A 24,195-nucleotide genomic window follows, 5' to 3' on the forward strand; every position below is an offset into this window, starting at 1 on the left:
CGGGTGCCCCCGAGGCGCGCGCAGAAAGGTTCCAGGCGCCAAAGTTTCCGGCCCGGCCCTGCAGGATACGCGCGCCTTTTTGCATCTTCAGCCAGGGACTCAACCTGCTGAGATGCAACCTTTCACCCCAGCCCATCTCATTAAACTTTGTTCCTTCCCAGGCTTCTGGGCCCTGCATTCTCTGGGTCAGCAGCAGAAGAGCCTGGAGAGGAGCCCCTTAGGGCGTCTATGAGTCCCAGAAAGAAATTCCTCCTTCTTGATTAAAAGGGATCTTGCTGAACAAGTCCCGATTCAGAGACACGAAGCACCAAGACTAAGGGGCAATGAGAATGAAACCCCAGGGTTCTGACTGCAGTGGATGGTTTTCACATTTTTGAGGCTCCTGGAATATTTTTAGATGCCAGGAATGAATGCCCAAGGAGGGTTGCAAAGATCATGCTGCGTTCATCCCTGTGACTGTGCCCCGTATCCCTGTCTAGAGATGGCAACTCCCTTTTGAATGTCACCACACCTTGTCCCCTCTCCAAGCCTTGATCCCACTACTGCGCTAGGAACAAATGAGAAGGCAGATGGTGGTTGCTTCTAGTATTTATTTTTCTGGTTATAAAAGTGATACATGAAGAGCACTGCATTTGGCAAGAAGGTGTTGGGTCCTGGCTCAGTCACCTACCACCCGTGGGATCTAGTCAAGTCATGTCAACTTCTCAGAATTTTTGCTTCCTCATCTGGAAAACAGCCCTGTCTTGCCCACTCCGCAGCCCGTGGTGCACGTAACAGAAGGGGAAGCACTTGGAAAATTGGAAAGTGCTGACAAATGCAAGGGGTTAGTGTCATCACCCTCGACTGAGGTAGCACCAAGGTCCTGAGATCTTGCCCTGCCCCCAGCCCTTCAAAATATACACCCCAAAGAAGGGCCACGGGCAGCCTCGGCTTGATGGCGGGGGGCCAGGGGCTGCACCAGTCCACCTCAAGCCTGGCCGGATGGGGCCTCATAGGGGCCCTTCCAGAACCCGGCATCGGCTGCGGCCAGCTGTGTGAGGATCTCCTCTAACTCGGGCCCATCGTCTGGGAAGCGCTCAGAGAAGGATCGGATGAGGCCAGCGGCTGAGGCCTCATACTCAAGGAGCCGTACTTCTGAGCCTGGGGAAGAGATGGAGAGAAAACAGTAGCAGTGGAAGGTCTGAGCTGAGAAGAGGATACTAACAATCAGAGGGCAGCTAGTTCTGACTCAGCTCTTCCTGTGGGCACAATGTTTTACGTTAATTATTAAGTTAATCTTCACCGTAACGCTGTGAGAAAGGAGCTACTTAGAGGGGAAGGTTCAATGAATTGCCGCTTTCATTCATTCATTCATTGAAGAAAGAGTTATTGCATGATACCGCATACCTGGTGCCAAGCCAGGTGAGTCAGTCCTGGGCCTCGAAGAACTTGCAGTCCAGCAACAGTTTCACCTCCTTCTATTGGGAGACTTTGGGCCAGTTTCTCAAACTCTCTAAGCCCCCGTTTCCCCATCTGCAAAGTGGGGCTAAGCACAGGGCTTAAAGAGCCACGGCAATGATTGAACATAATAACGCAGTGAGTGAGGGCTCAGTCGATATCAGCTGCCACCAGCATCATTATCTTTGAACGTGTTTCTTCTATTAAATGAGGCTGAGGGTGGCGCTTACCTCCTGGGCTGTTCCAAGGGCACCTGAAAAACTACTGGGAAGCATTTCCTTCAAATACGCTTCCACCGTCTACCCACTTCCACAGCTTTACTGTGTGAGGAATGCAGTGGCTAACAGCACTGGTTCTGGGTTCAGATGGCCTGAATTCAAATCCTGCCTCTGCTATCCACTAGCTGTGTGTCCTCAGGCAAACACACAACCTCTCTGTGTCTCGGGTTTTTTTTTTAACTGGAAAATGGGGGTAATAATGACATCTTCCTCATTGAGTTATGGGGCTCGGCACATTCAAGTCCTTAAAAGTTAGCTGCTACCGCCATCATCGCCACCACCGTCATCACAACTACAAGAAGCAATCCAACCTGTTCTTCAGACCTCGTGTAATGACCACCTTCTCCCCAGGACGATCCTGACTCACTGGAAGGTGGATGTGAACTTCCCCCACTAAGTGTTTATATCTCTGAGGCACTCAATTAATGCTTCCCTTGTCTTACTGCTTAATACTTAATCATCCTGAATGTGCTCTGAACTACCTGAGGGTAGGGCCTGGGTCCCATTTACCTCTTAAACCCCTGTGCCTTGCACAGGGCTGGACATATCCTAAAATGATGCTATTTTCCACCCAATGAACATTTACTACGTGAGCAGCACGACTCATTCATTCATTCCATCGACATGGAGCAGGGCCTGTGTGCCAGCCTCACGCTGGGGATATGCTTTTCACCCAGAGATAAGGCAAACAAGAAAAAGTGCCGGGATCCTGAGGGCTTTAAATGCAAACGGCACACACGGACACCAGCAGAGTTGGGGCTTTCTGAAATGGAATCATCTCGTAGGAAGGGAGAGGGACCACAGGGCTGTGACGGGTGCATGAGGCAGATGACGCTGAAGGTACCGGGCTGAGGGGTCAGGGACAGCTTCTTTCCAAAAGACTCTGGGGGAGGCACAAGGTCTGTGGGCTGGAGGAACACAAAGGCTGGAGGGGCGTCAAGGCTGGCAGGGGTCAGGGCTGAACCCCAGAGAGCCTTTGGACAGCAGGGTAGGGTGTTTGGACTCAGCCTCTGATTAATGCTTTTCCCCACCAGGAATGGGTGGTGACCTTTGCACCAGTGACGTCACTGACCCTCACAAGCACGATGGCCTTTGATAGGGACACACTCTTTATTCCACTCTTGGCTCCTCCGGCCAGAAGCTTTGAGCCTGGAGCAAATGACTGTGTCTCCAACCCCCAACCAGCACCATTCCAGCCAATCCTAAAGAACATCTAGGCCAACATATAAGATTCTACAAAGGTTCCAGGCACGAGAGTAACTTTCCAGAAACTTACAACCTCCAGGTGGGTCCCTGGACCAGATAATTCCTGAAACCTAGAGGGCCCAGCCTCTCTAGAACATCAGCTAGTACCATCTCCCTACCCCATATATTGTGACAACCCCTTCCAACATGAAAAGGTTAGAGTGGCCATAGCCCAAATAACCCTAAAGTGAGGTATGGAAAGATCAAAGGTTATGATGGAGTTATACAGAGAAGGTAGGGTTTTAACAAACGAATATGACTGCTGAATCGTTAAATTGATGTTTTTTTAGTCTCCAGTATCTTAGAGCAGCTAGAAGTAAAAACCTAAAATTATGGAATTGTAACCCATACCAAACTCTGAAATCTGTTCTACAACTAATTGTTGTGCTGTGCTTTGAAATTTATTGCTTTTTGGTATATATGTTATTTTTCACAAAAAAGAAAAAAAAAGTAGATTATGATGATAAAAAAATATTTATTCCTTCGAGCCTCCTATGTTCTGGAGAAGCTAGAAGGAAAAACCTGAAATGATGGTTTGGTAGCCCTTGAGAAACTCAGGGATCTGTCCTATAACTACTTGTTGAAGAGTGCTTTGAAAACTATTGCTTTTTTTCTTTTGTTGCGTTGTATATACGTTATATTATACAATAAAAAAAGGTAATAAAAAAAAATTACCATGCCTCAGTTTCCTCATCTGTAAAATGGGGATGATAGAAACACCCACCTCGTTGGGTTCCTATGAGGATTTCAAAGGGCTAGTGGCTGAAAAGGACTTTGAAGGAAGTACGTAATCTGATGTTCTATAGCATCAGGACAGGATCAACACTGGCTCTAAGGATGAAGAGCCCGAAGCCTGAAGTGCCATGGCCAAGGTCTCGGGGTGGTCCTGGGGCCCGGCCCCCCCTGCAGCCCTGCCTCCTCTTTGGCCTCATTTGACAGATGTTGATGAAAGATGACTCAAGGGGTGGGAGGTGAAGGAGAGCCGGGAAGTGCCAGGACACCCTGAGCTTTCAATACAACGTGGTGAGGACTCTTCTGGAATCAAGTCAAGTTTCAGAAGAGGGATAACAGGGCTGCTGATCTCCGGCCTGGGCTCGGCCGAGTTTCACTGTCCCCTGGGTCCCACGCCATGGCCCGACCTGACCCTGCTCCCGGGCTTCTGGGAAACACAACCAACCTGCCAGAAAGCCTGGCAGTGTCTGCCTGCTCCCCGAAATTTCCCTGCTGCCGTACAATCAGAGGGAGCCTTGATGTGTGGTGACAGATGCCAAGGTTCTGGCTTGTGATTTGGCAGGGAGGGTTTCGGGCCTCCTCTCTGCTCCCACAGGGCCCTGTCTGTCCCCCCCAAGAAAAGGAACTCCAGAGTCGGTTACCTTCGAGGCGCGTGTTGGGCTGAACGATGAGCTTCCGGGCCTCCTTGCGCAGCAGCACCGTGTCCCGGAGGGTAAGGAAGCACTCGGGGGCCGCGTCGGTGACGGTCGCGTAGGCCTCGTACAGGGCCCGCCCTCCGACCACATCCCCCGTGGACTTCAGCACCTGTGGGAAGGAAGGAGGAGTTACTGCCTAGGATGGTGGAGCCACTGTCTTTAATTTCTGTGCTTACCGTTTCCCGAGTTTTCCTCGCAACATCATTTTTCAGTTTCTGCTTGTTTTTGAACTTTACATAGGCTGTGATTTGCTTTTCTGCTCAAGTTACGTTTGAGCAGTCAATGCCCACAACCGCGATGCACCCTTTTCACTGCTGTATAGTACTCCATTTACACATGGACCACAATTCTGTCTCTTTCACAGTTGTACAATTTGAGTTTTCTGCTATTAACTGCTGCCGTGGACATCCCTGCATGTCTCCCGATGAGCAGATGCCAGCTTCTCCAGGAGAACTAACGATCTCTGGGTTTAGTGAATGTTCAACTTGAAGAGGTGATACTAACTTTGGTTTCCCAAAGTTGTTGCCTCAATTTACACTCCCACAAGCAGCAGACAGTAGCTCTCATTGCTTGATACACTAGATTTAATGTTTGCCAAACTGATGTGTGCAAACTGCATCTCATTTGGCTTAACTGCACTTCCTTGATCACTGACAAGGTTTAGCATCTTCTCATGAGCTTGTGGGCTATTGATTTCATCTTCTCTTCATGATTTTTGCTTATTTTTTTGGTTGGTCAGTCTTGTTCTTTTCTTTTTTTTGGTCTTTTTCATATATTCTGGATACTCGCCTTTTGTAGGTACGTATGTTGTAAATATCCTACCCTACTTTAAGAGTTGTCTTCTCAGCTTCTTTATGGTAACCATGGGAGAACAAACATGATTTTCTTTTTTTTTTTTTGGCATGGGCAGGTACCAGGAATCGAATCCAGGTCTCCAGCATGGCAGGCAAGAATTCTGCCATTGAGCCACAGTCGCACCACTCCCAAAAGTGACTTTTAATGTTTGTCAAGGGTCTTGTCCTTACTGGCTTGTGCTTTATGTCTTGAGAAATTCTCCCTTACCCCGAGGGCATAAAGATATTCTCTAAATTCTAATCTTTGCCCTCTCCCATGACAATCTACAGTGGATTGATTTTTGTGTATGGAGGGAAAATCTAATTTTGTTTCTCCACTGGGATGACCTATTGGCCCAGCACCACTTTTAAACGCTCTCTCCTCTTTCCTGCCACCTGCAAGGCTGCCTCTGTCCCAAACCTGCACAGTCTGTGCTTGGGTTCACTGTTCTGGGCAACTGGCCCAATGCCACACTGAACTTAGTGATCTCATAACAAGTTGTGACGTCTGGTGGGACAAGCCCCAAATCTGGCTTTTCTTCAGGAAAATCCTGACTATAAACTGTGGCCCTTTATGCTTCCATCTAAATTCTAAAATCAGATTGTCAAGATCCAGGGAAAAGCTTACTGGGACTTGATGTAACCTTGATGAACTGTTTTATTAATTTCAGTAATCTGTCCACAGAACCTTTAGCTTTTCTATATAATCATATCCTCTGTAAAACAACAGTAGGTTTATCTCTTCCTTTCGAATCTTTAAACTTTCTATTTCTTTTTCTCGTTTCCTTTCAAGGCTAGGACTTTCAATACAGTGTTGAACAGAAGTGGAAACAGCAAGCATTTTGTCTTGTTTCTGACTTTAAAGGGGGATGTTTTAGCATTTCAACAGCGGATCATTTATTGCATTTTTTTTTTGAGACACTTTACTAGGTTAAGGAAATTCTTTTTGACTCCAAGTCTTTATCCTAAATGGATCCCTAGAAAAGGCTGCTCGAAAGCTCCATGCTCACTCAGCGTTCAGTCACAGAGTAAGGCTGGCCTAGGAACTAGCAGATTCGATTCCTCTGCCTAATAATTTATTAATAAATGCCTCATCTTGGAATAATTTTAGATATAGAGAAAAGTTTGCAAAGGTGGTACAGAAGAGAACTCCAGTATAACCCCGCCCAGTTTCTCCTATGTTAAAGATGTTATATAATTGGTTATATAATTATCATTAAACTGCAGACTTTATTTGGATTTCACTGATTTTCCCCAGAATGCCCTTTTTCTGTTCCAGGATCTCATCCAAGGCACCACATTGCATTTTGCATCTAACGATTTTTAATTTCTGATTTTATTTTACTTCTGTGGCCAAACACATATCTTTTATGGGAAAATGTCTTAAATTCTTTCTGCAAACAGGTGGGTGTATAATCATGAGATATTTGGTGAGTGGAAGGTTGGGCCTTCTATAGGATGGAAAAGCCAGCAGTACCCCATGCTAGTAGAAGGGGCTGCACTTTAGAGAGTGGCTGATCAGTGGTTCTTGAACTTTGTGGAACCTCAGAATCACCTGAGGGCATTGGAGGTGCAGAGTCCATAGATCTGGGGTGGGGCCCGAGAATCTGCATTTCTAACCTGCCGCTGGGTGATGCTGCCTGCTGCTGAGCCCTGGACCACATTTTCTGCCTCACTAGTTTGGATAACCAGACATTCTATCTGCACCCTTCCTTACATACGTTATTTTATTTAACTCTCACCAGGTAAGGCAGGTGGTGTATCCCATTTGGCGGATGAGAAAAGTGGGGTTCAGACAGGCGAAGCATGCTGCTCGATTGCACGATTGGTTAGTCCTGGTAGCAGGACTCCACAGGCCTCCCATTCTAAGCACCACCGGCCTCCCAGGGCTGCAATGACCACTGTCCTTTTCCACCTTTGCTCACCAAGCCTCAAGGCTTCCTTTCTGTCCCCTCCAGCCGCCAAGCTCATCGCGGTCACAGGGGCTTTGCGTTTGCAATTTCTTCTGCTCTCAGATCTTCTCAGAGCAGCTTCCTTCTTGAGCTGTAAAATCTCTGCTCAAATGTCACCCCCTCCGAGAAGCCTTCCTTGATCAGACACACTAAGATGATTTTGTCTTCCTTTCCCCTCCAATTGCACCTGGTATCGCATCACCCAGTTTTAATGTCTATAAGATCCTCAGTGACCTTCTTCACTTACCATCTACCACCCCTTGCTGTAATATGAGCTCCAAGAAAGTGGGGGGCGCTCATGGCTTATTCTCAGTGCCTGGCATGTGGGAACCCTAGGGTTCAGGGATGAACTGATCGGGAGGCTCTGAGGGGTTTCTCCCAAGCAGGGAGAGAGGAACAGAGATGGGAGGGGAGGCTCTCCAAGGGGAGAGGCCTTGGTTTACCTGGAGTCTCCGCAGGAACCGCTCCAGCGCGGGCTTGCCCACAGAACGGATCTTGCTGCGGTCAAGGCGGACGCGGGCGTCGGGGCGCCCATCGGAACCTGTGGTGGGGGTGACGGTTACGAGCCCCTCGCCTGCTTCCAGCAAGACCCTGAGGATCACAAAGCGGGCCTGCATGTGGGCCTGTGGGGGGAGGGAAGTGAGTCAGGAGCAGCTCTGGGATAAGATGCATTACATGCCTGCTCCACGGTCTGAGACAGGGGATCTGCTCATTGATTGCTGACTGTTGTTATCATTTCACCCCCACCCCGAATCTGGGGGTCCTTTTCTGCCTATTCCTCTCCTCTGCTCAAGGGAGAGCAGGCTACACTGGGGGGGAGGGGGCATTTCTAGGGGATCCCCCTCTTGTTACCCCATGACCTCTGCTTTTCGAGGCCCTTCCTGATGATAGCAGTGACATCTGAAGACCCCTTGCTACCCAGAACCCCAAGCCCTTTCCTCTCCGCTCCTGTCTGAGCAATCACATAGCTGTCCCCACGCCCAGTTTGCAGATGGCAAAACAGAGGCCCAGAGATGAGACGGACTTGCTCTGGGTCACCCAGCTGGTGAAAATCAGGCTCTAAAACCTGTGCTCTTTTCTTTTCTTTCCAATTTTTATTTCTATTGCTTACGCTATTTCCCAAAAGCACCGGCCACGGGTCATAGCTGAGCTGGGATTCTGGAGACAGACTGCTTGGGATTCAAATTCTGGCTCTCCCACGTACCAGCAACTCACTGCATCGCTTTGTGCCTCAGTTTCCTCATCTCTAAAATGAGGATAACAGGGCCTGCCTCCCAGGGTTGAACTTGGGCACAAACGTGCTATTTCACGGACAGTGCTTAGAAACGGCTATGGCTCAGAGCCAGTGCTTTTTTAAGCCAGCTATTATTTTCCTTGTCAAGACTTCTCATCTGATTCACCCTGACGGCTGGATGGGGAATGATCCTGACCTTCGGTTCACAGGTGGGGACGCAGCAGCTTCGAATGAGCAATGCGACTTGCCCCCCACAAGCAGGTTTAATCTGTAATTAAACTTCTGGGTGGTCTCAGAGGTATGGCTGTCCCCATCCCTGTACCCAGGATCCTGACCTCGGTGTCCCACTGTGGGGTATCCCCATCCTGTCCCAAGGGCCCCCTGCAGCCGCACCTGTCTCCAGTTGGAGGCTTCCGGAGTATAGAACTCCAGTGCCAGCAGGCCAGCCCGAACCATGTTGAGCCAGTTTACATAGACCACTTCGTCCGCTTCGGCCCCCTCGAAGCCAAAGATCCTGGGGGGAGGGGGAGGGGGATGCGGGGGGGATGCTTCAGCCCTGCCCCCCTCCCCCAGCCAGCACCCCCTCCACCCGGAGCTACCCCTGCTTGGTGCTCCACCCCCTCCCCGCCCGGGCCTCCTGCTCATACTCCAGCACTTGGGGGTTCAGACAGAGGTAGAGGCCCACACTCTCGGCTCGGCACTCTTCGTAGCTGGAGGCGATGGTGCTGAATTTGCTGTCCCAGGTCTCCCCGCTCCGGTACCAGCTCTGAATCTGGGAGGGGATGCCCAAGAAGCCGGCTTAGAGGGGTGGGGGTCTGCTGCCCCACTCACACCCACCAGCCCGGCACCCTGGGGCTCTGCTGATGCCACCCTCACCTGCTCCCCGGTTTCCGGGTTGATCACTGTCTCCTGGTCAAAGTTGAACGCTCCTTTGTCATCCTGCGGGAGATGGGTCATGACCACGGGGTGAGAGGGGGGCAGATGTCCCTGCCCTGGATGAGGCTGTCAGCTCCGGGACCCTGAGAAGTGGCTCAGAGAGGGGAGCCAGGCACAGCAAGCAATGGCAGAGCAGGGACAAACTGCCGAGTCCTGTAACAGCAGTTGTGCTCCCGGGGCCCCTGCAGTGTGGGGGAGAATGAGATCCACACACTCCACGACTCACAGAGGGAAACCATGGGCCAGAGATGCGGGGAGGACTTGTCGAGAGTCCCACGAAGACCCAGATCCAATACCTCCAGATCCCATGGTGGGCTGGCACTGGCAGAGGCCATGGCCCCTGTGTATCCACATGCCATCTGCACCATCTTTGCTGTGCCCACCATGTGCTGAGTGCCCACTTCACAGATGAGAAAAATCGAGGCTCAGAGACTAAGAGTTCCAAACTGCAACCAGGGCACACACGACCAGTACACACTATCTTTTAACAAGGACCCCCCATCTGTTGAGAGCCCCCTGCGCCCCAGGCAAGCTCCAGGGCTTTCTGTACATCTTGGCTTTTGTGCCTCAAAATGGCCCATGTGGTGCTGGCCACAAACCCCATTTCACACATGGGCCAACCAAGGCTCAGCGAGGGGAACTGACATCCCAGACCACAGAGTGGCTTGCATTTGATCCCATTTCCCTTTGACTTCAAAGCCCAGACAAGGCACTGCTCCATTTAGGATGCTGCCCCTCCCATCAGCCCCTCTGAATCCTTCCTGTCTTCTAAGGCCCAGCTCCAGCCCTCCCACTCTGAGAGGCTCCCCAATGGGGAGCAGGCCCAGCCCCAAACCCCACTCTCCCTGATGGCCCTGGCCCTGCCCCAGCCTCCAGCCACCTCATCTCTGCAGCTCTATGGCTGGGGGCCATAACGTGCTCTTCTCAGCCTGTCTGAAAGAACTCAGGGGATGCCCAGTGGGGCTCCAGCCACTTGGCCGGCGGGCAGGAAGGGGCTGCTCTGGGGACACAGGGGTTCCCTACAGCTACTAGAAAGGTCCAGACTCCAGAGGAGAAGAATGCAAAGACAGTGCTGCAGCTTCAGGACCAGGAGGGGTCAGAGACCCCCCACCCCTGGCCCCTTGGGTCTGTGCTTCCTCGGCCCAAGCCACTGTGGGGTGGGGGGGTACCTGCTGAACTGTCCTGGAGGCCTCTCTGCACTCAGGTTGCTGAGCTCCTGGGGCATCACGGGGGAGGGTGACACAGGGTCTTTCCTGCCTAAGAGGCCATTTCCCGACCTGACCCAAAGCCTCTGAGGGCAAAGGCTGGAGTTGCTTCACCCCTGGTTTGGCTGATCATTGGGGAAGGGAGCCACAGGTCTAGGCACAGGGAGGGACCTGCTGGCCCCAGGGCAGGTGGCCCATTTCTTACCTGCACGAAGAGCTTGCCGCTGCCGTGGCCCAGCAGCTCATGCAGCCCCACCTGCACCTCGAAGGAGGGTCCCTTCCAGCGGATATAGAGGTCCTGCCAGGTCAAGCAGAGACCCCTGTTGGCTGCTGCGCCACCACGGCCACAAGGCTACCGATGCCCCCTCCCTGAGCTGAGGGCCCATCACCATGCTCATGCTAGGTGGGCTGGGCGCCGTGCGACCCACTTCATCCTTGCAACACCCCAGGGGAAGGAAAGCACTGCCTCCGCTGTTTGGTAGATGAGGGAACCCAGGTTCTGAAACTGCACAAGGCCATGTGGCTGGGAGGTGGCCCAGCCAGGACTTGAAGCTGGGCACTTTCTCCTGCACTGCCCTGGGCCGTGATGCCTAAGTGGGTACCAGGCCTGACCCTCAGGGCACCAGAGCACACCTTGTCGTCCTCCTCCAGGAAGGTGAGCTTTTCCCGCTGTGTGGCATAGGCCACAGCCAGCACATTTCCCAGTGATACGTTCTTAAAGCCTTCTGTCTGCCTCAGGTCATCATCTAGAGGAGGAAAGCAGGGACCAGGAAGAAAGGGCAAAGGTCAGGGGTCATGAACCAGGGGGCCACTGGAGTCTTGATCAGAGGAACAAGGCCAGATGGAAATAGATCAGGGAAGTCTGCAGACAGGCTGTGGGTGTGTATGGGAGTAGGGTGATGGTGGAAGCTCCTGGGGGTTGGGGGTTACTGCTACGGTTTGGGGGGCTGGGCCTGGGGCAACTCACAGTTGGGGATGTTAATGCCAGCGGGGATGCCGGAACCAGCAAAGGTGAGAACATCCAGGGAGGTGAAGTCGGGAGTGAGGAACTTGTCCTTCTCGAAGGCTGGGGGCCAGGGCAGCTCCTTCAGCAGCTGCTCCGCACTTGCCACCAGCCGCTCGAACTTGGCGCTCATGGCCTTGTTCACCATGGCCACGAAGCCTGCAGGGGCAGGAGGCTACAGGTAGATCCCTCCACTCCTCCAAGAAGTCACCGTGCATACATTGAACACCTGCTGTATGCTGTGACCCTGGGCTGGCTGCTGGGGAAGGGGGTGACCCAGGCTTGGGCTCTGCCCTTAGAGAGGTCTAAGACGAACAGAGGCTCTAAGGACCCGCAATTCGCCTGGGGTGGGTGGGGGTGTGGAGAGAAGGCCTCACGGGCAAACAGGACGAAAACGGAGGGAAGCATCGTCAGGACCTTGTGTTAGGGAATGGTTATTTGGTAAACCAAATGGTAAATTCTAAGAATTTACATCGGAAGCACAATCAAAAAGAGAAAAAAACAGATAAATGAGACAATCAAAATGTAAAAATTTTGTGCATCAAAAAGACAAAAGTAAAAAGACAATGTACAGAATGGGAGAAAATATTGGAAACCACATATCTGGTACGGGTGTTAATATCCAGAATATATAAAGAACTCCTACAATGCATCAAAAAGACAACCCAATTAAAAAAGGGGCAAAAGACTTGAATAGACTATTTGTCCAAAGAAAATATATACATGGCCAAAAATCACATGAAAAGATGCTCAACACTATCAGCCATCAGGGAAATGCAAATCAAAACCACAATGAAATGCCATTTCACACCCATAGGAATGGTTGCTCGTAAAAAATATATATACAGAAAATAACATGTGCCGGAGAAGATGTGGACAAATGGAACACTCATTCATCCTTGGTAGGAATGTAAAATGGACGCAGCTGCTATGGAAGACAGTTTGGCAGGTCCTCAGAAAGTAAGCAGAGAACTCCTGTATGATTCAGCAATCTCACGTCTAGATTCACACCCCAAGGAACTGAAAGAGGAACTTGAATAGAAATTTGCAGGCTGACATGCATAGCAGTATTATTCACAATTGCCAAAAGATGGAAGCAACCCAAGCATCCATCAACAGATGAATGAATACACAAAAGGTAATAAATACAAACAATGCAATATTATTCAGCCATAAAAAGGAATGAAGTTCTGATACATGCGACAGCATGGACAAACCTAAAAGACATCATGTTGAGCGAAATAAGCCAGACAGAAAAGGGCAAATATTGTATGATCTCATGATATGAAACAATTATAAGAAGATTCATGGTCAGAAATACAATACAGGTTACCAGGGGCTGGGGTGGACACTGAGAATGGGGAATTAAAAGAAAACAAAAAATAAAAATAAATAAAAGAGAATGGGAAATTACTGCTTAATTGGTACAGAGTTTCTGTTTGGGCTGATGGAAAAGTTTGGGAATAGCTGGTGGTGATGGCAACACAAGTGTGAAGGCAATCAACACCAGTCAACTATACATATTTGAATATGGTTAATTTCTTTTTTTTTTTTTGCCATGGCCAGGCACCAGGAACCAAACCAGGGTCTCCGGCATGGCAGGCAAGAACTCTGCCTGCTGAGCCACTGTGGCCTGCTCTGAATGCGGTTAAAAGAGGAAATTTTAGGTTGAATATATGTTAATAAAATAAAAATTAAAAAACAAACAAACACAAAACTGGGACTGTATAATGGTGAATCTTTTTTTTTTTTTTTTTTTTTAACATAGGCAGGCACCGGGAATCGAACCCGGGTCCTCTGGCATGGCAGGCAAGCATTTTTGCCTGCTGAGCCACCATAGCCCGCCCTATAATGGTGAATCTTAATGTAAGCTACTGAACTCTACTAATAGTATATAATAGTATAATAATATTGCTCCATTAATGTTAACAAAGGAACCAAACCAATGGAAAGAGTTAATAATAGGGAAATCTGTATGTGGGAGGAGCAACTATTTTTCTGCTTAAATTTTTTTGTAAACTTATAACTTCTCTAATGAAAAGAAAAGTAATCTGTGTAGGTCAATGCTTAGATGAGGTCTAGAAGATATTTACTCAGCTGTTAACTGGGGACCTGTGGGGAGGGGAGCGAGGAGGAGGAGGGAAGAAAAGGAGGGGACTCTCATTTATTGTTCCAATTATGACACAAATGGACTTCTTTTGAATTAGTTAGCTATTGAAACATTTATAAAAAAGAATCAACTTGGGTACCACCACAGGCAATTTTGTTTTTTCTGTCTTTTCGAAAGTTTGGACCATGAAAATGGAACACTAATCTAATAATCATTGTGAGTTCTCTTTAAAAGGGACAAGGCAGCTGAGGCCTCTGAGACTGAGGCTGAGTCGTTGCCCAGGCTGCCTCTTGGGACCTCAGCTCTCAGGGCTGGCCCACGTGGGCCAGGGTGGTGGGTCAGGACCCAGGCAGGAAAGCTGTGGGTGCATGAACCTGTCCGCCCCCCACCGCCCCCGGGACGGTCTACCCCCTTACGCTTCTCCCTGGGTCTGAACTTGGGGTCCAGATCTGGGTCCCTGGGGGGGCTGCTGAGGCTTTCCTTCCCCCTCCCTGGCTCATCTCTCTCCTTTCAGCGGTTGGATGCTGCAGACTCTTGAGTCTAGGGGCTGGGGAAGGATGAGTGTTGGCAGAGACAAGTCTAAATCCTGAAGCTTGGTGCCCTGCGGTGCACAGCTGGGGCCGGGGGGCCAAGGTAGGCTGCCACCAGCCCTGGGATGGCAGAGTCAGGTCCCTAGTTATTGCACTAACCCTCCGAGCAGCTCCCATTTACAGAGAGACTTTTATGGGTGAGGCACTGTGCTAAGCAGTCTATTCACATTATCTCGCTTCCTGTGACATCCAAAAGGGAGTATCTGGTATCAGAAGCTGGGCTCAGAGGCCCAAGATGACGCAGCTGGTGAGTGCCGAGCTGGGCCTGGAATGCATGCCTGTCGGTGCCAGGGCTGTGCTCGGCCACCCACCAATTGCCTCAGTTTCCACATCTGTAAGTAGGGGATGATGTCGTTTAAATGAGCCCGGTACATGATAAATGATCATAACTGGTCTCATTACTGTTACTGCTGTTGGGGGGCAGGGAGAACCCCCAGGGCTCAGTGGGAGGGTGGTCTTGGACAGTGGGGAAGGGTCCCGATGTGCATGCCCTCCGCCCCCTAGAAGTTAGTTACCTTCAAACTCCCCGCGGGAACCAAAGGGGTCACGGTAGCTCTCGATGAACCCGATATAACTGTGGGGGGTGGGGGCAGAGAGAGAAGCACAGAGATGGATCCGGGAGGGGTGGGCAGGAGGGTGGTGGGTGGGGGTGAAGGCTGGGCCTCTCACCTCTCCACGATGGGGCCTTTGTCCTGGATCCAGAAGCGGGAGCCCCTCTTGTGTGCCTCGATGGAGCCCTGGGTGAAGCTTTCTATGTACTGGGCCAGCATTTGCTCCTGGTGGCTGTTGGCAGAATATGCCTGGGGGCGGGCAAGGGCTGGTCAGCCCCCGGGCCTTGCGCTCCGCCCCAGGCTCCCCATAGGGGTCCCCAGTCCCCAGCCGGCCCTACCTTGGCTTTCTCCAGGTGCCCTACCACCTTCTGGAGGATGGGCCCGTAGTCCCCCCGTGTCACCTGGAAACAGCAACCCTGGAATTCATAGCGTTTCAGCTTGGAAGTCACCTCGGAGTCCAGAGCAGGCTCTAAGGGGGAGGACAGATATCTAGGGAAATGGCCCAGGAAACCACAATCTCGGGAGGCTTCTAACAACAGCACTCTTTTGCTCCAAGATCATCACTGGCTCCCTATTGCCTACAAAAAATCCGTATAAACTCTCACCTTCCAAAGCATGTATCATAGGCGCTGTTCTAAGTGTTTGTGTTCATTCATTTCATCTTACAGCGACCCCGTGAAGGGGGTACAATTATTTTCCCCATTTATAGATGGGGAAATGAAGGCACGGAGAGCTTCAGAAAATGTTCCAAGGTCACACCGGCAGCAGGTGGCAGAGTGGGGCTCTCAAAGGGAAATGAGGGCCTGTTACCAGTTAAGGAGGAAATGGATGCAGTGTGGACATAAGTTGTCAAGGGCCCTGTGAGGGCCCTTGGACCTGACCCTTCCTTACCCACCCACATTTCCACCTCCCGGCCACCCAGTCTCATATCCCCCAACACTTCCCACTTAGACTCTGTGACCCTGCCACCCTTGACAGTTTTCAGTTCCCTGAAAACCTCGTGTTCTCACATCCTCTTTCTGGGCCTTTGCATGGTCTATTCCCCATGCCTGGAACACCCTTCCTGCCCTCTGGGCAGTCACCTGGCAAACTCCTATTCACTCTTTAGGCCAAGCTTGGACATCCCCTCTCCAGGACCTTTCCCTGTCTTCCCATATCTGAGTCCATGCTCTTTTTTTTTTTTTTCCCCATCAGCACACCCAATAATTTCCCAGTCCTTTTGTTTTCCTTATTTGATACAAGCTCCTCCAGAGGAGGAACGGTAAGTTTCCTTTGCCACTGCCTCCCTAGTGCCTGATACTTGGTAGATACCCAGAAGCTTGGTGCGTAAGCAAATGTAAATGTGTGGGAAAAAGGCACTGTAGAGAACAGCAGCGCCCAAGCAGGGTGCCAGGAAAGCTTAGGGATTAGCAAGGAAAGGAGCCAGGGATGGGACATGGGTGTGGAATTTACCACTGCCAGGGAGACTCCCTGGGTGGGGACAGGCCTCAGAGGCTTCTAGTCCAAGCCCACAACTTATGCGTCAGCCCCGCACCTCCATCGAATGATCTCTGGTCCCTACTTACACACTCCTGGTGACAGGGCACTCACTACCTTTCAAGGCAGCCCCAAGCATCTTGGGACAATTCCATTTTTACACTATCAAGGAAGACTTCTTCCTCTCCCACCAGGAACTTGGGGGTTCAGACAGACTTGGGTTCAAGTCATGGAACCCCAATTTACTTCAGACTTAGTACTCAGCCCCTTTGAGTTTTGGGGCCACATCTGAAAAAAAGGAGTTAATGGCAGGATCTCCCTCCCCAGGTAGCACTGCAGTTAAGAGTTCTGGCTTTGAAACTAAACTGGCTGGGTTTGAATCCTGCTCTGACAGGTAATGGCTGAGTGACATCGGGCAAGTCACTTAACCTCTCTGTGCCTTTTTCAAGACTTTTCTGTAAGAGGAGCCATTCTCACAGGTACCACTGCATACCTTGCCCAGCACTGAGCTAGGAACCCAGTAAGCCCCTGATCAATGTCAGCAACTAACTATTAAAACTGTTATTGCTCCCTGCAGTTATCGGAACCAGCCAACCCCCGTCTGTAGGTCCAGCCACTCCACCCTGGTCCAGAAATGCCAAGGAGGTGGTAGAAGGAACGTGAGGAGCAGCCTGCCCAGACTCAGCTCACCTGTCCCCAGCACGGAAGCCAGCCGCACCTCGTAGTGTGGCTTCCCGTCCCGATCAGCCTGCTTGAAGAGCCGCGTGTTGTAGGCACTGAGGTTCTGGAAAAGACCAGGGCAGGGATCTGAGGGGGGGGGGCGGGCAGTGAGGACTGGAGAGGGCAGGGGGTGCTGGGAAGAGGGAAGAGAATCACACCAGAGAGGAAAGACAGAGGGCAAAGTGGGCCAGGGTCTTGGAGGGACCTTGCCGAGTCTGCTGGGTGGGGAAGGGAGCAGGGGTGGCCAGGCCAGGGCAGACACTTCTGCTCAGCCCAATTCCCTGAGCACTGACTGGTACCGGGGCAGACTCGACTCTGCATGGGGCACCGCACGGCCTCAGCTCACCCTCGGCGTGGAAACAGGTCCCACAGGCGGCGAGCGGCTGAGCTGGGTGCCGAACCCGACACTCGCCTGCAGAGCCCTAGCTGGGCGCTGAGACCCCAGAGGGTCGTGCAGCCTGGGGAGGGGGCTGGGGGCAGCACTACCCTTGGCACAAGTGGATGTCTTCCTCATTCATGAGCCCTTAGACAAGGAGCTCCCAAAGTCTTTTTCCATCTCAAGCTCGAGATGCAGGTGCCACTGGCAAGGGGGCAGGGATGGGGGCCCCCCATGAAATCCCCACCCTGAGTTCCCCAGTCCTGAACCTGAGAGTCCAAGAAGTCCTGGGCCAGTTTGGCATCCTCCATGGTACAGTCCCCAGAGAAATAGGTGGTGACTCCCTGTTGGGGAAGAGAAGAGAGATGCGGGGGAGCTGCTGAGGGTGGGTGCTCGCAGGGGAGAACCATTCCAGCCTCCACCCTGCCCCCCTCCACCGTCGTCCCCCAATCTCTTATCTCTTCCCAGGGTAAAAATAGAAAAAAAAACACAGAAGAAAAGAAAGAAGGGAAGGAAGAAAGAGTGTCCTTTTTCTTACCCCAGACAGATTTTGACAAATGCCCTGAGCTGCTGGCTGGGTGGGTGACCCTCGAGCCCTGACCCTGCTCCCCAGCTACCCCTCTCCAGCCTTCCTGCAGCTCTGCTCGATGTCACGGGCTGGCCCACAGCAGCCACGCAGGCAGCCTCTGTAGGGTGGAAGCCCGAGGACCCCTCCTCTCTCGCTGCCCCTCCTCGGCTCCCTCCAGCTCTCAGCTCTTCTCTCCATCCCTGCTTCTGCACCCAGCATCCTGGGATGTCAGAATCAGGAGGGCATTTGGAAAGCATTCCATCCAACCGGCTACCCATTTTACAGACAGCAAAACTGAGGCCCGCGGTGGGGCACAGTTTTGCCTCAAAGAATGCAGCAGAGCCATGACTTGAACCCAGGGCCCAGCCTCCCCACCCCTCCCTCCGTACCATGTGGCCTCCAGGGACGCCCCCTCCCCTCAACTCAATTCTCCCGCGTGGGTGAGGGGGTCCTCACCTCCTCCCCCAGCCCCAGGTGTCGCAGCCGCGGCTCCAGAGAGAACATGAGCTCCCCGCAGGCCTGCCAGAGGCCCCTGACTTCTTCGGGGTGCTGCTGAGCAGCCTTGCTGCCCTGGATCACACGGTCCAGCTTCTCCTGCACAGGGTGAGGGTAAGGGGAGGGGGCATCGGCCCAGAGGCAGGTCCGAATCTGCCCTCCGGAGGTCACCCACCCCGAGCTTTCCTCCCACACTCCCAGTCCATCCCACTCAAGGTGTGATTCGTGGCCCAAAGCACTCGTTCTGCCCGAGACACGCCGCACCCCGGCCCCTCTGCAGACCTGCTGAATCAGAAGCGACGCTGCAACAAGGCCGCCGGGGAAGAAGCCCTGGGCCCCCAGCTAGGCTCGAGCCCCTCGGGTCCAGGGAGGGATTTCCAAGCCCAGGCCTTCTCCCCTCTTCCTCGCGATGACCAAGGGGCCTCTGTGTTTTCAGGCACCTAAGGGTGTACAGCACCCCCATGGCCTTCCCTCACCCGGCTCCCGGAAGGGCCGTCGTTTTTCCTTTCTCAGTGAGGCTGGGTGACTCTCCCAGGGCCATGCAGCATGGCGGTGACAAGGTCATGTCTACACTCAGGGCTCTCCATTCCATGGTGGGGGGGAGGCGCTCCTTCTGCTGCACCTCTGCACCCCTACCTCTCTGGCCCTGGGCACCCCATCTTCCCAAGCCCACTCACCCTCAGCTCACCTTGGGCAAGTTGGGAACAAACTTGGTGTCGCCAAAGGACTTGTAGTTGCCCATGTTGGAAAAGACGCCGGCAGCGTAGACCAGGAATGCCTGGGGGAGGGGGCCGTGAGAGTCAGGGTGGCCAAGGCCCCAGAGGAACCAGCACGGGTGAGGCTGGCAACTTTAGGGGGCACAACCCAGATTCTGGGAGGCCCCGGTCTGGCCGCCACATATTTTCCCAGGCCAGTCTTCACACGCCCTTTGTCCAGCCCAACTGGTCTTCTCAGCAGTTCCCGGCACACCCAGGCACTTATCCACTTGGTTCCCTCTACCCAGAGCATCCCTGGGGCCGCCCTGGATGGCCTCGAAGGCCCAGTTCAAACACTATTTCCTTCTCTACAAAGCCTGTCTTGCCCCCAGCCTGTCAGGCATCTAGTACCTTGACGCCAATGTTAGGGCTCAAAGGGTCATTACTTTGAAGGTTTGGCTGGCCTGAAATCTACTCTCTCTTCCTCTTGTAGCAAGACCTTGATTTTCTTTGGGGGGATGGGGGTACATGGGTTCTCCCCTTTCCGAGCCCTGGGATGGATATGGAACCTGGCTTGCCCAGTCAGAGCATCACCTTCCCCGGCTCCAAGGATGAGGTCAGGGGTGGGCATGACGTTCCAGCTGGTCTGTAAGAGCCCTACGCAGGAAATGCCCTTTGGCAAAGAGTCTCCATTTTTCACGAGGATTGTCAAGCCTGGAGCCCCTGAAGCTTCCCTTCTGGAGTGCAGAAAGGAAGTAGGGCTGAGAATGAAGATTGTTCTCCAATGGATGGTATTAGTGACCCCCTAAATTTTCCCAGGCTAGAAGCCTCCTCTGGCAATGGACTTCTCAATTATTTGAACCAATATCTGTCTTTTTCATTTAAGTTGTTCAGAGATGGGTTTAAGTCATATGCAAACAAAAGAATCCCACTGAAAATAGTAACACCTGGTAGCACTTCTCCATTAACAGATTTTCCCCAGATCCAAGCTCATTTAATGGGGGAAACTGAGGCTTACAGAGGGGAAGTGATTACCCAAAGTGGTAGAAGAAGATGGTAAGGAGGAAGCGTCCATCAAAATGACCATTGACTAAATGGTCTAGCCATACGATGGAATATTACTCAACCGTGAAAAGGAATGGAGTTCTGATACATGCCACAACACGGATGAGCCTTGAAGGCATCATGTTGAGTGAAATAAGTCAGACAGAAAGGGACAGACATTGTAGGGTTCCACTTATGGAACAGCTAAAACACGCAGATGCACAGAGTCAGAAAGTAGCATATAGGTTACCAGGGGTGGGGTAGAGGGAGAATGGGGAATGAATTAATGCAGAATGGGTTCAGGGTGATGGGAAAGTTCTGGTGATGGATGGTGGAGATGGTAGACCAATAGGGTGAATGTGATTGATGCTGGTGAACTGTATGCCTGAGAGAGGTAGAGATGAGGGTTTATGTTGTATATATATGTTCAACATAAATATCAAGGATTAAAAAGAGAGCAACTGGGCAGGCAGTGGTGGCTCAGTGGCAGAGTTTTAGCCTGCCATGCCGGAGACCCGGGCTCAATTCCCAGTGCCTGCCCATGCCAAAAAAAAAAGAAGAAACAAAGCAACTAAAGAGACAAATGGCAATTAAATACAATATTACAATATAGTATCCTGGACTGGATCTGATAATGGAGGAAAAAATGCCCAAAAGGGCATTAGTGAGACTTATAAGAAATCAGAAAACAGACTGTAACCTTTATGTCAATATTAAATTTCTTGAACTTAATACCTATATTTAAGGAGGTTACAAACGCCAGTATCTTTGTTCTTACATATTACAAGAACATGGAAGTAATATATGTTCAAAATGCACGATATATACAATCTACTCTCAAGTGCTCAGAAAACAGCTAGCTAGCAAGAAAGAAAGAAACGGAAAGAAAAGGCAAATGTAGCAAAACATCAAAAGCTGGTGGAGCTAGATATCTGGGGGTGTGGGGGTATGTTAGAGCTCTCTGTATGGGTTTTGCATTATCTTTGCAACTGCCTTTTAAGTTTGAAATGATTTCAAAATAAAAATTAAAAGAAAAAAGAAGCAGTTTGGGTCTCAGCTCAGTGATTGGTAATCCAATCTCTTTACGTTACATATAGAAAAACAGGCCATATTCTCACTCACTTTTGGTAAGAATATAACTCGGTGAAGTCTTTTTGGAAGACAATTTAACAGTATCAATCAACCGCAATGGTACAGAGCCTTTGACCCAGCAATTATGCTTCTAGAAATGGATCGCACTCACATATGTGTACAGGTATGTTCACCATTGAAAAATTGGGAACAATTTAAATGTCCAGCAATAAAGAAAGGGGTTGATTCCTGGCCTATACACTCCAAAAAACAAAACAAAACAAAACAAATAAAACAAATGGTGCTGTGATAATGGGATGTGCACATGGAAAAAAATGAAATGTGGCCCCCACCACACAGCTTACAAAAAGAAGAAAGAAAGAAAGGTTAAATTGATTATAGTGTGCATTACTGCGGGATGCCCTGTGGCAAATAAAAGTGAATAGGGGGGCTTTATGTGCACCCTATGGAAGTTCTCCAAGACATACTGTTTGGTGAAAAAAAGGAAGATGCAAAAGAATATGTAGAGCATGATCTCATTTATATAAAAAAAGAAGGAGCAGATGTAGGTATGCATGTACATATGTAGGCATGCAATACACAGATGGAATTGAAAAGGCTGTACAGCATGCCATTATCAGTGGCTACCTCTGGGGAGGGCGCTGAGATTGTGTGACCTTCATGTCTTGTTCTGTGTCTTTTTCCACCGCTGAAGTTTTGACACTAAGAAGGCATTCATGGATTACTTGGCTAATAGATCCACAGACAAACAAAAACCAGGGGACAGGCAGAACATACCGCCCAGGGCCATACAAGGTGGGAAAGGAAGATGTGATCTAGAATTCAGACCTCCCGAGTCCTACCGTGGTCTCATTCTTCTGCCTTCTGAATTTCCAAAACACTAAGCTGCCTCCTCTGCTCATGGCCCTTGTAACAATCACAGCAGCTATGACTCACCTTGGCATTAGGTACCTGGGCCATCACACCCTAAGAGGTACTGACCATTGATGCATCTTTTACAGATGAGAAGAACAAAGCTCTGTGAAGGGAGGTGCCTGTATTTGCTAACTTCGGTCTAATCCATCTACCCCTGCAGAGAGAGGCCTCGGGCCCCTGCATCTGGTCCTTTGCAACTGGCATCACGATGAAAACGCACATTGGCCTGAGGGACTGACCTGAAACTCCTCCTTGGTCAGGCCCTCAGCCAGGGCCTGCTGGCGCAGCTCGTCAGGGTCCTGGGCGCGGAAGAGGCGGCTGAGCAGGGCATAGATGTAGGGGGACTCCGGGGAGGTCTGCAGCAGCACAGCCAGGCCTCCATACCAGGCGGCCCGCGACAGATGGTGGGCATAAAGGCGCTCTGTGGGTGACAGCAGGCAGAAGGCCTCACGGCAGTCCAGGCTAGATACACCGATGTCATTGGGCAGGATGTACTGGGTGTCCGCCATGGGCCCTGCTGAGAACCATCACAGCTGTCATTTACCACGCACCAACTGCATACTTGTCTCTGCATGCCCATGGTCTCATTTAATCCTCCCAAGAGTCCAGTGAGGGAGGAAATACTATTGTACCCATTCACCAGATATGCTTACTGAGGCTCAGAGATTAGGTAATTTGTCTAAGGCAACTCGTTCCATATATATATTTGTGGGCCATATTCTGCCTCCAGTCCCTCTACTTTAGAGATGAAGCCAATTACCTAGTACTACAGATGGGGAAACTGAGACCCAGAGATGCTAGGCGCCTTGCTTGAACACACAACCAAAGGCTGCTTCCTCTAACTCCTCTGCCCTTTCCTGATTTCTGCCTTCTTGTCCAGAATCCTCCCATAGGTTCTTCAACTCCACCTGCCCCCCCCACCACCACTACAAAAGGCCACTGTGTTCACAAGAACAGCATCCCAGGCCCCCAGCTGGAAGCCCCAGGTTCTAATCCTGCCACAAGTGCAGACTCCTGAAAATCAAATCAATTGCTTCATCTTTCTGCACATCCATTTCCTTCTTTGTAAAACAAGGTCGATGATAACCCCAGTCTCATCAGATGGGTGCGCAAATTAGATGAGGTCACACCGGATGGAATATACCACTAGCAGTAAGTGATATTCCCTTATACTCCCCCCACCCCCCCAGGCTCCCGGGATCTGTCCCACCTCATCCCTCTGTCTTTTCTTCGGCCCTCCAGCCTCCTGACTTCTCCCTGAACTCGGCCAGGGGAGCCCCAGAGTCACAGAACTTCAAAAGTTGGAGAAAACTCATTTTACAGATAGAGAAACCGAGGTTAGACAAACTAAGCAATTTACTAAAGATCACACAGCCCGGCAGGAACCCGGGGTTTCCCAGCCCAGGGCCCACTCCACAGTTCTCTCCCTTCCTGGGAATTAGTTTCCAGCTCCCCCCCTCCCCCCCTCCGCCCACTCCCAGTGCTCCGCCCCCAAAGCACAGACCGCAGGGTTCAGAAAAGGTACGCTAACCCTTCGTTGTTCGAAGCCCTCCTTGGACTCGGGGGCGCAAAGGACTCGGAAGAAGTGCTGGGGGGGAAGGGGTGCCAGGAAAGGGAATGGCCCTGCGTTCGGCCTAGCCTCGCCCTGGGTCCCCGGGTTGACGCACTGTGACCCCGAGATCCGGGCGCCGTGCCTCACCTGCAGCAGCTGCTGGGTTCGCAAACTCACTTCCTGCTTCCGCCACCCCCATTCATTGGAGCTCCGCGAACTCCGCCCCCCTGGCCAATTGCGGGCCTCGGGGCCGCGATGGACGTTGGCCTCAGCCAATGGGCGCCCCCAGACGCGCTACTACGGCCGCCGGCTCTCCGCCCCCGGGGCGCTGCGGAGGCGCGTGGGGCTTGTGCTCTTCGGCCTCAGCCTTTTGTCCCGAGGCTGCGCTCGCGTCGGCGCCGGGACCCACGTTGGCCGCGGCCTAGTCCCGGTAGGCGGGGCTAACAAGGTCCCCGAGCCGA

At 51.5% G+C, this 24,195-nt stretch overlaps 1 protein-coding gene across 6 annotated transcripts; it reads right to left on the reverse strand.

Moving 5' to 3' along the window:
* Positions 1-575: 575 nt before the first annotated feature.
* Positions 576-24,000, reverse strand: DPP3 (dipeptidyl peptidase 3). Of its 6 annotated transcripts, none has more exons than XM_077115624.1 (18): positions 23,882-24,000; positions 22,422-22,696; positions 19,125-19,214; positions 18,398-18,535; positions 17,643-17,717; positions 16,968-17,061; positions 15,140-15,270; positions 14,920-15,050; positions 14,766-14,824; positions 11,515-11,709; positions 11,181-11,293; positions 10,753-10,845; positions 9,283-9,345; positions 9,054-9,178; positions 8,800-8,920; positions 7,616-7,795; positions 4,334-4,496; positions 576-1,140 (listed from the first exon to the last, which is right to left on the reverse strand). In XM_077115624.1, exons 1-18 carry the CDS (start codon positions 23,931-23,933, stop codon positions 968-970), a joined length of 2,271 nt encoding a protein of 756 aa, XP_076971739.1. In that variant the 5' UTR covers positions 23,934-24,000; the 3' UTR covers positions 576-967. The 6 variants fall into 6 exon arrangements, with proteins under 6 accessions (XP_076971739.1, XP_076971737.1, XP_076971740.1 ...); XM_077115622.1 differs by having other exon boundaries at positions 22,422-22,699; positions 23,882-23,967; XM_077115625.1 differs by lacking the exon at positions 23,882-24,000 and adding an exon at positions 23,714-23,875.
* Positions 24,001-24,195: the final 195 nt, after the last annotated feature.

Source organism: Tamandua tetradactyla, chromosome 9 (assembly GCF_023851605.1).
Source record: "Tamandua tetradactyla isolate mTamTet1 chromosome 9, mTamTet1.pri, whole genome shotgun sequence".
NCBI lineage: Eukaryota > Metazoa > Chordata > Mammalia > Pilosa > Myrmecophagidae > Tamandua > Tamandua tetradactyla.

Excerpts from the sequence above, each read along its gene's own strand:
- DPP3 (XM_077115622.1), bottom strand. The coding sequence starts at position 23,933 with ATGGGGGTGGCGGAAGCAGGAAGTGAGTTTGCGAACCCAGCAGCTGCT. Across the intron at positions 18,536-19,124 it reads TTGTTCCCAACTTGCCCAAG|GAGAAGCTGGACCGTGTGAT; the intron begins GTGAGCTGAGGG and ends CACCCTGTGCAG. Across the intron at positions 1,141-4,333 it reads GCCCAACACGCGCCTCGAAG|GCTCAGAAGTACGGCTCCTT; the intron begins GTAACCGACTCT and ends TCTCTTCCCCAG.